General features: G+C 37.5%; 1 protein-coding gene across 1 annotated transcript in view; it reads left to right on the top strand.

Moving 5' to 3' along the window:
- PDK3 (pyruvate dehydrogenase kinase 3) overlaps positions 1-15,445 on the top strand; it is a 50,812-nt gene that overhangs the window by 12,934 nt on the left and 22,433 nt on the right. Inside the window, exons 2-3 of the mRNA XM_068179846.1 lie at positions 5,681-5,822; positions 12,449-12,520. Of these exons, the coding sequence (XP_068035947.1) occupies positions 5,681-5,822; positions 12,449-12,520 (214 nt within the window). The remainder of the gene's footprint in view (positions 1-5,680; positions 5,823-12,448; positions 12,521-15,445) is intronic.

The raw sequence follows: 15,445 nt of genomic DNA, 5'->3' as shown, positions 1-15,445 counted from the left end.
AGGACTGTTGCAGGAGTCTGTTCTCAAACAGGTATTCATGAATGTGGAAATCGGGCAGCTGAGCTGAGAGCGTTGGAAGCAGAGTTCATAGTTTCTTTCTGCATTTCTGCCCTCTTCTGCAGCAAAATGGAGGTTTGTGTAGGGCCTTCTGTATGGAACTAATCCTTTTGTCATGTGAATCTTGGACAGTACAGTATTGCTCTGGCAGTTGGTAGAATTTGCCAGAATTGGATCAGGGCCTGCTGCATGTGTGTGAAAAGCCTCTGCATTGTTCATGCTTCTCGTTGCAGGAGTCAGAACAAAAGTTTTGTCAAAGTGGAGCTTTGCAAGAGTAATTTGTTTTCCATTTCTCAGCACTGTGGAGTAAAAGTGAGAAACAGAAGAGAGGAGTAAATGTTAGACAAGAGTTGAATCCAGAAAGGAGAAAAGAGAGTAGTAGAGAAAACTGAGAGTAGAACTGTTTCCTGAGTGTACTTTGAATGGGTGGTCCACCAGTGATAACACTTATGTGGAACCCTGAAACATTCCATTTTTAATCTTTTCCCTTCTGATGGCATTACGTTCAGAAATTCTAATGCATTCAAGTCTGCATTTGTGACCTGTGCTACCTCAAAGGTTCTGGGTCATGTTTTATTGCTATGTTTTTCTTAGGCTTTTTTCTCTCTCTGATACTGTCTAGTTGAATAAATGGCATGATTATTTTTGGTGGAAACATGTAACACTTTTTCATATCTAGAAAAATTGATTTAATATTAAATGTCATCTTCTGGGTGAACTTATTTTTAAATTTTAGTGTGTAAGTTTACTTATATTCTTAAACGTTTACTGTGGCAGTCACATCATTCTTTATGTTTATCATATTTCACTGTGTAAGCAAATCCACCAACATTCACTCTTGTGAACGGTGACCATTCCAAATGCAGCAGCGTTTGTATAGCTACCACTCCCACGGTATTTTTACAAACCCTGTGTCTGTCATGTGTATGGCTGCTACACTGAAAAAATAGAAATAGAAAATTAGAAGATTCTTCAGTGACCTTAGTTTGATGTAAAGTCCAGGAGATTGCTGCTTAGATCTTTGTTTGACCGATGTATTTTCTTATTTTCACAATGTTGAAGGTTGTGTCTGTTGTCAGTCCATTACACTGACTTGTTTTTAAACAAAATAGTCTCAAGATTGGCATCATAGTTTCTCCTTGGTGCTAATTTTGAGCTGAAGGTTTGAAAATGGCAGAGAGGAGGCCATGAATATGCTTTTCTGTGTGACTTTTACATAGGGTAACTGATGAGCCCAGACAGGTAAGATTGTTCAGAAGATCGAATGTGGTAGAACATTTATTAAACAGCTCCTTTTTTTTAAACCTGTGGTGACACTTTACATTTCTTTCAGTTTTTGTGCTATGCATGCAGTAGTAATAACTTGAGGATTAGTTCCTTCACAAATATCTTACTTTTTATTGTCATTTTTCTGTCAAAGTAGCTATTACTGTATAATTTAATTTATGCAGTCTCTGCTGTGTTTTTTCAAAATCTGACTTGATTCAGTTTCCACTTTCTGCTTGTTTCCCTGTGCAAATTTGCACTGCTTTCTCTTTGCAAGTGATTAACAAAATATGAGGTGATCGCTTTCTTCCTCTTGGGTCATGAGAGAATTTGGGCTACAAAGAGTGTTGGGCCCTGTTCAGTCTAATCTCATTTCAGAGACTGAATCAACTAGCTTAGTGTAATTTTGGGCAGATGTCTACCTTCACTAGTCAAAGACATGTCTAAATCAGATCAGGTTGCTCTCTTTTACAGTGCTTACCGGAAGATTGTGCAGATTAAGAGTTGAATCTTCTGCCATTTGAGTCCAATGCTTGTTTGGTTCTTGATGGACAAGGTTGCTGCTGCCTTCTCTGTAGTGAACTGTGAGGCCTTGGAGAGTATTGCTGTGTTCTTTATTTCTTCTTAGGTAAATCCATCAGATTCACTTATTCCTGTGTCACAGACTGTCTTATTGTTGTTATCTTGATTTCTGTTGCATCCATCTGTGCTTTTAGAAGACGCTCAAAAATTTGTGTAATTTACCAATAGAGTGGGATATTTTATGTGTGCTTCTTTATCCCATTGAATCAAATTCTAGGTTAAGTTGGAGGCACTGTAGGTATGATCTTAGAGTTTTTTAATCAGCTTAAAAGTGTAACTTCATTAAGAGTAAAAATCTGAAGATAATCTAGCCTCTTGACCCTGAATTAACACCTAATCCCTTAGAAAATGTAATTAGTTTATAGGGTTATTTTCTACCAGCAAGAGTAGTATGGGATTGCTTTGTTCCCTGCAGTAGAGCAGACCTGTAACAAAGAGGTTGCATCCTGTCTGGTTTGTTCTTTTTGTTGCTTTAATGTGATACTTGTTGAAAGAAACTTGTTTCAATGCCTGACTTTAGTCTGCACAATTATTCCATTTGAAGCCACAAACCTGAGTTATTGTTCAATTGCAATCAAGTATTGCTGTTTTACAGACAGTGGGAAACAAATGGTGGTGGTGTGTGCAAAATTCTGAACCCTATATATCATGAGATGCCTTACTTGATTTTCTCCTTGGCTTTGTGGATAGGAAGTCTTCTAGTATTTCCATTTTCAGTTTCTTAAAAGCGTACTTTTAGAGTTTAAATTTTTTGAAATAAAGCTAAATACAGCCCTTGATGCCTAGTGCAGTGTGGTTCCCACTGGGGCATAGGATGACTTTTCTTTCTTCCATTTGAATTCATACAAAGGTAAGCGGGTCATTGTTTCATATATTTGTCTTCTTGAGTAACTTATTGAGGTGTAAATCAAGGAGGGATTATTCACAAACTTAACTTCCACTTTAACCCTGAGTGAGTGATTTCAAATTCCTTTGAACTGCAACTGATAGATTTAGACTGGCTTTAGCCTGTACCGTTTCAGAAAAAAGCCTGATGCTGGCAATGTATATTGACCCTGCTAGAGTCAGAACAAAATCAAGAAAGATTGCTGTATATTTTGAAAAATAGATGGAATGACTAGATCAAAATTAAAGCCAGCCTTTGAAAAAAAATTAAACTGACTATGGCTAAACATGCAGAAGTTTCATTGCAGCTTATTAGAATGCTGTTTCTGGAAATATCTTTAGAACTTAGACTGACTTTATCATATGTGCAACTATCGTATAATTTATAATAAATTACATTAAGAAAATACCCAACATACAGACTAAGGGATTTTATTACTTAGTGTGATGTCCCTTCTTTTGATGGAAGTGGTTGTACAGGTGTTGCTGAGGAACAGCAGCCAAGGAGCAGTGTTAGGACACAGTTTGCTTTTGCTTTGAAAGCTGGAGGATATCTAATTACTGCTGCTCCTGGTGGGTAGCCATTCTCTCTTGCCAAGCATGTGCTGTCTGGCAGGCAACTGACCTGATGCTAAATGCTGAAGCAGCTCTGTGGAGGCTTTCAGGTAAACTGAGTGCAGCTAAGGAGCTGATACAAGGACCATGTGCCCCAAACCAGACAGATGAGCTGAACTTACACTGAAGTGAGCTTGTAAGCAGAGAAGTCTTAAAAACCAGAGCTTCCTTTCCTCTTCCTGCACTGAACATGCAAAGGGACCCCAAAGGGCTCTGTAGCTAAAAGTAACTGTGCAACAGGGCAAGGCAGCTCCTTAAAGAGATGGCTTAGAGCTGCTGGGGTGAGATAGGTTGAATGGAGATGTGCCCTTGCACGTGGGAAGAGAGGGTGTGGGTCTCTTCAGGCAGTCATGCTTGCCTGTAGCAGCTTTTGTTTGCATTGCACAAACCCATGAGTTATGGATTCTTGTTCATAATTTTCTAATTTTCTGCATGGACTGTCTTTCATTCATTTTGATTTTTGTCACCTAGAGAATCACTGCACTTGCTCTCACTCTTGGGAAGAAGCAGTTGTTGTCTTTGTTCTGTGGGATTTTTCCATCAGAAGGTTTAGACTGAGCTGAGTCAAAGAGTCTTTTCCTGCTGTCCAGCCTCAGTTTTTAAAGACCTGCTGTATACAGTGACTTGTGAACAAACAAGTGTCTGTCCTCTGTTGTAGGTGAATTGGTATTTAATTACTTGAAAGATTGAACTCTGAAGTCATTACTGTGCTTCACAGAAAACAATGTAATGTCTTGTTTCCTTTGTCTAATTTTGACAGGATGTGTGTATTTGTAATTGAGCAAGTAAAATAGGTCCAAATGTTTACTGGAAGAGCTATATTGGAATTGGTAGCACTCTCAGGATTTAATAAGCCCCCGATTGATGATACCTAAATGAGCAAGAAAAAATGGGAAATCCTAATCCTTCCTGCATGTTCCCCAGGCAAATGTTAGGGTTTGGGAACTAATCCATCAATGCACGCTACCTATGCAAAGAAGGGGAAAACTCTGTGATTATAATGGGACTGTCTCAAAAAGTATCTCCTTGATTGTGCTGGTTGCACTGTACTTGAATCTTGCAAATTGTAAATCTCAGTGATTATGTGCCTAGCAGTGCTTTTAACATTTTCTGGTTTGCTTGAACATAATTTATAGCTCTCACATTATGCCTTCACTCAGAAATTTTGCAGATGGTTGAACTGGTTATCATCACAAAAGACCTTTGCTCTCTTTCTAGATGAAAGCAGAATCCTGGCTGTTCAATACAAGTAAAACATGGTCTTTTTTAAAAAAAATAATTTACCTGGATTCTTTAGAGATTAGTTATGATAGAACTTTCTTCACTTGTTAAAGGATGCAAAACACAAAAGCCTATGTTAAGTAAAGTCTGATCTTCCATCTAAGCTACTTGGGCAAGTGACATAGTATCTTGTGCTTTTAAATATTTGTGGTATCCTTAGTAACTACTTTAGCTTAAGATTGCTCTTAGTGATGTCAGTCGTTCAGTTTGTTTAAGTTGGCTTCAGAGAATGAATGCTGTTACCATTAGGTCTGCAGGAAGGTATTGTTATTTTGCTGGATCCATTTATTTGCTTTCTGACTGTATGGTTGGGATTTTTTTATGTTTTATTTCCAAAATACTAGCCTTGATAAAAATGTGTTTTAAAAGTGAAAGTTAAAGATAATCTTAGCTGAGGCCTTTCCAAGTGAGAATGTGGTGATAAGCACTGGACTTCTTACAAGTCTAGTGAGAATCTTATAGGTCAGTCCTAGGAGGGATGATGGCTTGTGCTGGTGTCACCAGGCGCTGCTCAAATGTTAAAGTACTAAAGGTTGAGCAATTTGTGACATGAAACATCAGCAAATGGTTGTTATTGTTTTGTCCTCGTGTTTGCACTCCTTTCCCTTTCTTATGTGTGCAGCATTTACTTTTTAAAAGCTTTCTTTAGTATAAAAGTTGTATCGATTAAAAGCTAGTATTTTGGGGTCTTATTTCCAGGTAATATCAAGTATTTGATATTAGATGAATTTTATTTCTATGATGAGAGATTTTTGTCTATGGGAGAGAAAATGAGATGATGTGAAATGTGGAAGAATGTCAGACAAAAAAGGGTTAAACTCTAGGAATGTAAAAGTTTAAAATGTGTCTCATGAGTGAGAAGAAAGTAAAGGTGAGTACTGAAATTGCTTTAAAACTTTTCATTTACACAAGTGTTTTTTAAAAGCTTCTAACACTAGGAAGTCTAAAATGTGATCTGCTGCAATGGGCATCTGTTTTTCCTTCCTTCTGCCAGGTCGTGACAATGCCTGCGAGAAGACGTCGTACATGTTCCTGCGGAAGGAGCTTCCTGTGCGACTGGCTAACACCATGAGGGAAGTCAATTTGCTGCCTGATAATTTACTGAACAGGCCTTCGGTTGGGCTGGTGCAGAGTTGGTAAGTTTAAAGAAAAAATGGATTGGAAAGTTATTGTAAAACTAACACTGTATGTATTGTTCTGCTTACAACTATGAATCATTGAATTCTTCTGAATCGGTCAGTTTTCTGCCTTGAATTGTTTATAATGTGTCTTGTCAAATGAAGTTTCATTTTCTTCTGTCTGATGTTGAGCATATATTCTAATCTGGATGCTAGCTAAGGATTTGTAAGTTAGTAAAACATACTTTTGTCTCCCAGGTAATTAAAATGAGTCTATAGCTTCCAGAGCAAGTTTTTTAAACATGCCTTACTGTATTGCAGTCATGGCTTCTTGAAACAGCTGTTCTTTCTTCTTATTCTTCCTTTGTCAAAAATATTAAGGGGAAGTTAAAACCTCATCTGTTTTTCTCACTGGTAAATCTTTAAAAACAACCTGATATTCAGTGGAAGTTATGGAATGGGTCAAAAATCTGGTGTCATCCAGTGAACAACATTTTCCATTGTAATAACTTGTGTGGATCCAAAGTGATTCAAAGTCCTGCCATCTTTTCCACAGTAATTAATTTCTAGCCTAATTGCATTTTTGATGAGATTTAGAGACTGCTGCCTTGGATGTATAAGCACAAAAAATTCGTTGTTCATGGGGAATTTATTGTCCATTTACCTGTTAATATCTTCCAAATACTTTTTTGTAAAAATATTTTTGCAGTATACAACAGCAGTCCCTTTGAGTAGCAGTTTATTTAACTGTAAAAGTAGCTAATGTTCTAGGCTTGTGTTAAAGTCAGTCATAGCCCTTGAGCCAAGAGCTTCTGTGCTGACTGTATGTTGTCTGCTGGCTTGGGTCTCCTATTCATCAAGCTTCAGACTTAGAAAATATAAATTAGGATGTATGGTATTGTGTTTGTCTTTACAAGGTGGCAGTGGATGTCTCGATGACCACTTCAAGTACAGTGATGAAGTGCTTCAAGTGAGGGTAAATGCTGTGGAGCCGCACAATCACGTCGTGGTTAGGTGGTAGCTTGCAAGGTTTGGAGGCTTGTCTGTCTGTTTGATGTCACAGGAAGTTGTTATGCTTGTAGAAAAGAGTAGATAATACACAGACCTTTTAGGCTTTTCTAATCTGGTTGACTTGTGAAGCTGTCTTTAATGAAATATGGGCAAATAGGTGAGTGAAGAAAAGGAAATAATTTTTCTGTAGTGACTGCAGCATAATACTTCTAGTCCAAATGTCTGTGCTGTGGCTTGTGCTTCTGCCCTGCCTATACAGAGCTAAGCAACATTTGTATCCCTCTGGCAAAGGAACTAAATGGGAGTTCAGAGTGGAGGCCACCTTCAGAACTTTTGTTGGAGAGGTTTGAGGACCTGTGATGATTTCTATGGCCACAATAGATACTAATGATTAAAAATAGGGAAAAAAACCCCAAAACTCTAAATGATAAAAAGCAGTATCATGTGTAATATGACAATGTGATTTGTACTATCACAGCTCTAGACCAGTAGTTATCTGTTGGACAGGCTAAAATACCAGACTGAAATGTGCTGAAGAAGTTGGAATGGACATCAAGCCCAGAGGTGGAAGTTCAAAATCAAAGTGTTTTCCGTAATTTTGATCTATAGTTAACTAAGTTTTTGTGGAAAGGAGTATCTTCATGGAGATTATGTGAGAATATTATCTTACGTTAAAAATAAGAAAAGTAATTGTAGCATTCCCCCCCCCCCCCCCCGATTATAGGTGTGGACTTTAAAGAGCTTAGTTCTTCTTTTTCTGTTTAGAGGTTTTTGATTGCTTAATTAAACATTTACCTGTAGTTTGTAAGTCCTGATGGTGAACCTTGTTCAAAATTTACTTCTAAATTTATATTAAAAAAAAAAACAAACCAAAGGTTTTATTAACTTCAGTGTGAATGACCTTGAGTATTATGCAGCTATGCTGATAGCAGGTTTTGAAACACATTTTTAGTTTCTGAACCTAAAGTTTAGAGATACCCAGAGTGAGAGTCCTGATTTTTGTGTAGTAGAACAAATAAATACAAATTTAGTTGTTCAGCTGTTTTGTGAGCTTGTAAAATGAAAAGCCCTTCTTGATGCACTTCAAAACTACTTGAAGAAAATCTTTTTTGAGGGCTAGACTTCACGATGCTTTGTTTTTGCTATGCCATAGGTTGAGAAAGCTTGGCAGTTTGTTATTAGGCAAGCAAAAATCTGTTGTATGTTTGCCACAAGTTAGCAAGACATTTCATTCCTTATTTACTTTAATATATTTCTTTGCTAATATTCAGTAATTTATATAATCACAAGCATGTTTGTTTCATTTTTGCTACGATTTTGCACTAGAAAATGTATATTTTTATGTGCTTTTGGTGAGACTCAAAATTAGCTAGAGCTTTAACTTTTGAGCTCCCAATCTATTCCTTAATGCCAGCATGCCAAAGATTAATATAAAAAGGTCCTAATCTTTAAGGTGGGTTTTATTAGACTTTTAAGTTGAAGTGGCTCTGTAAATAGAGGCATAAGCAATCAGGCCTGCCTACAGTGCAGCACTGAACCTTTCCCATCAATTCTCTCTGCTTCCAGCCAGCAAACATTCTGGATTGTGTCAGTTTTCCCACCCTTGTGGTTCCCTTGGGAGGCAGCCTGGTTTTGCTGCTCCCTGCTGCAGGCAAGATCTGTTCTCTTCTTCTCCAATCCATCTCCATGGCCATGCTGGAGGTACTTTGCTTCCTGAGCTTTGCTGCCTATCCCATTTTACAGCTGATTGCTTGATTGCTCTTGGGAAAGGTGCTCTGTTGGTTTTTTTTCTCCTTCCTTTCTGGCTTCCTCAGCCTGATGTGTGCAGCACTGAGGAGAGGCAAGACCACTCTCCTTCCTTTGTACTGCTCAGCTACACTTGCCTGAATTAAGCTGGCACTACCCAGAGAGTGATTTCTGAACAAACCAAAAATCATAGCTTTGCATTTCAGTAAAGGTAAAACATCAGCTCTGTCCCAGTTCGAGTTCATAGCTTAATTTGTGTGTATCTTTTGCAAGGAGTTGGGAAGGAATAAAGTGACTCAGGACTGAAACACAGTTAATACCTCGTGGCTGTGAACTGCTATGATTCCAAACAGCAGACAGATCAACAATCAGCATCTTGTTTTCAGCTTTTCACAGTCAATGGACAACTTGCTTGATCCAAAGAAGTGGGCCTTTTTTTTGGCCAGCTTTGAGAGGGCACTATAGCTAAAGTGCAGGTAGGATATTGAACATACGGCACAATTGTTTAATAAAGGATATGATCACTAATGTGATAAGGGAAAACAGTTCCAGTAAAACCTTACAATGGAAAAGGTTAGAGCTTATAAAATACCAAAAGTAAGTGTGAGGTTTGCACAGTGTATTACTCAGTTATATGTAAAATTCACATTTTATTTATGTGCCCTGGACAATTTCTCTGTTTTTCTCTAGTGCTTTTCCTTAGAAAATGCTATAAATGTCCATTTCCCTCTTGGGAAACACCCATTAGAGAAATATGTACAGTTTGAGGATTAATAATTGTTTTTTTCTCTATTTTCTACATTGAGACTATGCTAGCAAGATTGTGTTACCATGGAGATTTGTTTTATCATTTTAATGCTTTGGTATTAAAATGATTGTAAAGGAAAATCTTAGTGAAATGCACATCAGGAAAAAAAACAGACGTATCTTGCATGAATTTTTTAAGAAAACCCAGAGCTGACATTATGGGCTTTTGCAGTGCTGTCATGTAGGAAGTGTGCCATTCTATAATTATTGCATTTGGCAGACTAACAAGAATTCAATCTACGTGGCAGTAATTAACAGAAGAACAAGGCAAAAGGGTGCTTGTCACCAAAGAGCTTGCCCAATGAATTGTAGTGTATTGCGATAAAAAATTAAGCACTGGAAAGACAATATGTTTGAAGGGCATGGACTTTGATTTCTGCTTTTGATGACTCACCAAATATACCAAAATATAACTGACATTCTCTTTTTCTCATATATACTGGATTTTTTTTTTAGATATGTATTTTGTATAGTTGTATTGGTTTATTAATGATACAGCAAGTCATTCATTATTCTGTTACTTTTTTGTTCTTTCTTGGTGCTAATTGTGTGTGAATTATGTTTAAATATCACAAGGTCTTGCTTTTCATTGTTTGATAAATCCTGTATTTACTATCTTCATTTATCCCTCTCTGCATCTACAATTCAATTTAAAAGAAAATGCAAGGAAGTAGATGGATTGTGTGAAGAGGGAATGACTTTTTCACTCACACTTTTACAGGGATGAACTGTGTTTCTGGCTGCTCACCTGTCCTCAGAGTGTAATGGTGGTGGTGGTCATTAAGACCAGAGTTAAGAATTTCCTTTTAAACATATTTTTTCTTAGTTTCTAATTTTGAGCTGTTTGGGAGAGAGGGAGTGGGGTGAAGGGCTGAATTTGGTGTACAAACTGGAAATCACACTGCATAAAAGAAAAAGGTGTACAGCACTTGCACCTCATGAGTTTCTGTTCAGAGGCTAAAGACACAGGGTGTTAGAGCACCCCAGACTGGGTGACCTACAGTGGTAGGCACTGAGCAGTGGGTTAGGGTTGTTTGACATGAAGTGACTTTTTTCTAGCTTGGTTTAGTCACGGGCTTGGAAGAAATTTGAGTGACTTTAGTTTGACGTTCACCTTTTCTCTGAGCTAACTTGCTGGATACAGTACTTTTGCTAATGAACTTGACTTCTAAAGAGGTATTTCCTTTACTTTAGAATCAGTAGGAGAGAACTCTAAAGGAAAAGCATTGCCTGTTTCCATAATTTCTCCATTAATGGCAGGCAACCAGTCAAATCCACACAGTACAAAAATCAGGTATCAGCTACCTTCAGCCTTCATTACTCTTTTGTCCTTGTGTCTGCACAGGATTGCTGATGTTTGACATTTATGGTAGGAAGTCTGTATTAAAAACAACCTTTGTGTTGCTTCTTGAGTGTGGTGGTGTCTTTCAGAAACAGGACTTTGATAGTATTATACAGTGACAGGTGGGGGTTGAAGAACATGTACCTCTGTGGGTGAGCATGATCCTGATTTAATTGTTGCATGTGAATCAGCCAAGTTCAGAGCGTAGTGGTTGTGAACTGGTGCCATCTCTTAGCAGCATAAAATAACATCTTTTAAAATAAGCACTACTAGAGGTATGAGCTACATGCCCTACTTGTAAGTGACAAATATTTGGGGGATTTCTGTAATGGTTCCTGATGTTTTCAGGAGGGCACAAATACACTGAGGGACAGGAGCTGGTGTTCCTGTGCTGACCATGTTGAAAATGTCAGTGTTCCTGAGGAATGTTGCAGTGACCTGTGGTTGAAGCTTGAAATGGGGCTGGAATAAGTGGCATGTGGTTCTGGAGGGAGTCACGTAGACAACAGTGCTGTCCTAAGTTTCACTGTAGCTTGAAGATGCAGAGTGAAGTTTCATAGCATTATTAAGCTGGTCTTAACATAGAACTGGTACCAAAAGAGCTTATGCATAGGTCATTTTGTAGATGGTACTGTAAAGGAAGAGGCTTGGTTACCTGTTTTGCTTTTTCCTTGTGTAGGCTCTGTGGTTATCTTTTCTCTCTTGTGTTACCTTTAGCTGTTTAGACCTTTCAATTAGTATTTTTCATGTGCATGAAAAGTTTGTTTGGTTTTTCATCTATCTATTTCACCACTGCTGGGAGTTTGAGCTGTTGACAGGCACATGTGATTAACATCTGATTAGTGCTGATACTGTAGTTTGAGTGGCAGTGCTTAACCAGCAGGGAAGGAAGGGTAACACTGAAACCCTCCCTTTTATTTGTGTGATTGATTTCCTCAGGAAATTGGTCCTGGTTCTGTAGTCCTTAAAGCTCCATCTGTGCTGCTGAATGTATCTACTCCAGGGATGATAGCTAGTCCTGAGGTGCAGCACTGTGTGTGAGTGGCAGAATTTGTACCGGTGTTGGGCCAGTGTCCTGCAGAGCAGGCTGGCCATGTTCATGTTGAGGGGTTCTGATTTGGGTCCTCTGTGGTACCTCCAGGGCTCTAAGCCTCAGTTAATCTCCTGTGAACCAAATGTCTGAGCAGAGAGAGCTGTGTTGTGTAAGAGAGGTTTTTATGAAACCAAGGGTTGTGTCGCACAGAGGAGCTGTGGGATTGTGTGAATGGGTGTGCTCTCCTGGAGAACTCCAGTAGGGCCAGCTTGGTGCAGTCCTGTTATTGTGTCTTCTGGGGAGTGTTCCCCTGAGCTTTATTTTGAAAGAAAACTTGGATTGCTCTCTGAGGAATATGGGAAAAAACTAACATCAGTACAGAGTAGATGAGCGGAAAAACCAAAATACAGGGACAAACTACCTGAAATTACAGAAGTACCTGTAGAGACATTTTGCTCCTGTTAACTTCAGTTTCATTTATATAGCAATTTTCCTGGTCACAAGTAATACTTTTTAACTTAATATATCGTAGTTGCTTTCTTTCCCTTTGTTGCAGCATCCCACTTACTTTTAGTCTTTGAAGTGAACTGTGTGCTGTGCATTTATTACTTTTACGTGGCCCTGTAGTCTTAAAACTAAAGAAATTCAAAAGTATTTTATGTTTAAGTATTTTAATTATCTTTTTATAATTTTTGCTTATTTCAGGTACATGCAGAGTTTCCTTGAGCTTTTAGAATATGAAAATAAAAGTCCTGAGGATCCTCATGTTCTGGATGAGTGAGTAATTTATTTTTTCTAACAGTCCATTTAAAAATAATCTGTCTCAAATACCAGGTGTTTTTGTACTATAGGAAAACAGTTACCTTATTTGTAAGTTAGAATATGTACGGCAAAAGCTAAAATTGTAATCTGGAGTAGAATGTAGGTATCTAATTGCTTTTGAATAGTGTATTTTGTATTTATGCAGACCAGTAGTTTAGGAAATGGCATTAAATGCTTCCTTCAAGGCTGTATTGAGAAAACAGCATGGATGGGGACTATATTTGTGTATCAGATACTTAAGTCTAAAATGTCATTTTAGTATATGTCGAGCTTAGTGCTCTGTTGTGTATAAAGTATGTTCATACATTAATAGTTTGATTTTTTTTTTTTCCCGAGTTTGAAAGTATTCTAATGTGTCAGTCATTGTTTTTGTTGAAAAGCTTTTTTAATGGACTTCAATTAGTGGTGTTCACCTACCTCACCAAATAACATTACTTGAAAAGAAAGGAAAACTTAGCCAATTTTCTTCATCAACAAAGTTATATTGAAATTGCCATTAGAATATTTCCTTGAAATGTGTATGCATAAAACAGAGAAGAACTCCACATGTGGGAACAGCAGTTGCAACATATGCATCAGAGACTTGAAAACAAAACAACGAAAACACACACACACACAGACCTCTTCCAACACTAGGGTCTGTTGCTACCCTGTACCTATAGCAGTCAACTTTGTTTCAGGATATTACTTCTTGCAGGTTTTTTGTTCCATTAATTAGCTTTCTTAGGGTAGTTTGTCTTTTGGATTTCTTTTTAACCTCTGAAATCTTGCATGATCAAGCAGTGCTTTATAGAGAGTTTCATAAAACATCTTGCTCTGTTTGTGCACCATGTGTCCTGTGTTGTGCAAAAATGGTGGTTTGCCTTCAGCAAGCTTAATATACATAAATTGTGTTGTTACATTAGGTTAAATAAGGGCTTTGGGAGGTGCTGCATTTTGAATGTTGTGCACTTCTGGTTGTGAGCAGGTTATCTGAGATCTTGACATTTTAGCTTTTGTGTTTCAACCAATACATGTAGGAGAAGCTCAAGTGCAGGAGTACAAAGTTCCCTGCATGGCAGAGCTGTAGAAGGAGCCATATGGATTAAAAACGGACTGAATTGTAGTGCTGTTGAACAAGGGGAAAGTAACCATTTACTCAGAGTGAGTACCATGCTGGAACGCTGCTTGCAGTTCTGGGTACTGCCTTTTAAGAAATTAAAACACTCATGGACAGACTTGGATAGTTCCACCTCTGAATAATGCTGAAGGCATTTGTCTAGACTGGCAAAAAAAAAAAAAAAAAAAAAAGATACTGGAGACACTGGAAGTCTGTGTGTGCCAAAAAAATACGGTCACTGTAATAAAGGATAACTTGTTGCTCTAACTGAAGAACTGGAGAATTAAAAAATGTCTGGTTTTTATTAAACTTGAGAATGTGTGCAGGGCAAAAAATAAAGATTGTAATATTAATGAGAGCAGACTGAAGGCTATAGAGCATCCATTTTAAAAGCTTGTGTAAATGGATTAGATAGATTTAGTGGCATTCTAGGCATGCATATTCTGTAGAGGATAAATCAAATCCATTTTTCAACCACCTCTAGCTGTCACATTTTGTGATTCTGTATTTTTTATCAGCAGGCTTTCCTTTATGGGGCTAAGTTACCAAAATTTAGGTGTCTGTTGCCCTTTGAGATGGCAACACCTGAGTGAGCTTGGCAAATGTAACACAGGTCCTTTTAAGCCTGTTAATGTCCTGGATATGTGGGTTGAGGCAAGGGGGCTTTGTAACTTCTGAAACCATCTTTGGTGTTCTGTGTTTAGGTAACTGAATTTCAGCTTTTTATGAACTTCAGAGGTTCAAGGTAGATCACAGTATAATAAATAAAAGCTAATGAGTAGTTCTCTTGGAGATCTAGTTTTAGAGTATCACAATTAACACATGAATTATCTGATTCTGCCATATGGATATGGCATTCTTGATACTGTTTCATGGCAACTGCAGATATTGCTTGTGATGCTCTATTTGAGTATGGTAGAACAAATATTTCATAATGAAGCAAATATCAATATCATTCAGGATAACTTTTAATTAAAAGCTTTGAAATCTTGCAATAAAATTATTCTATTCTGTGTAATTAAGTACATAAAATAAGGATGCATGGAATTTATTGCTGTCTACTGAGGTGAAGTTCAGCTAGGGTCTTTGATAGTAAGAGTTGTCTTCTATACTGCATTTGACCTTTGAAAAGAGATTAAAAATGTATTATCTGATTAAAGAGCAGATTTGTTCTTTTTAGCAGTGTTGGATAGACTATCTAAGATTAGAAAGTCAAATTTACTTTCCTGCTCTGGGATGTCATCTATTCCTAACTTACTGAAGGCTATGCTATTTAATTGCATATTGAGCTGTAATTAGACTTTTTAAAATATTCTTTCCAAACTATGCTGTTCAAAAATGCTCTTAAGTATGTCCATATTTCTCTTACGATAACACAGATAAGTCTAACAAATTTCTCAACTCCTGTGTCAGTGTTCCATGTTGCTGCTATCTAGCCCCATCCTATTTTTGTGTCTTGTAGTCAGAAGTGCATCAGTATGGTCAGAAATACCAGGAATGCTGTTTTTCAGTGGGGAAAACCCCCACATTTGAGTTAAATTACATTTGCATAAAAGTTTTCTGTTCTTTTCTGATTGCACATGTCATTACATATGGAATTTGAGCCTTTATCTAGGACTTTAAGTCCTAGAAGACAATTTATTTAAATGTCTTTAGGGATGCATATAGGAAGAGTTCTTTACTTTAACCAGATTGGTTTGCTTAAAGAAAAATGTGGAAGATTATAAGATATGTCTGATCCTTTGGACCAAAGTCCTTTTTGCAGGCAGTATCTGTGGGGT

The sequence above is a fragment of the Anomalospiza imberbis genome, chromosome 2 (assembly GCF_031753505.1).
Source record: "Anomalospiza imberbis isolate Cuckoo-Finch-1a 21T00152 chromosome 2, ASM3175350v1, whole genome shotgun sequence".
In the NCBI taxonomy this organism is placed as follows: domain Eukaryota; kingdom Metazoa; phylum Chordata; class Aves; order Passeriformes; family Viduidae; genus Anomalospiza; species Anomalospiza imberbis.
This window is presented reverse-complemented; position numbering and strand designations above follow the sequence as displayed.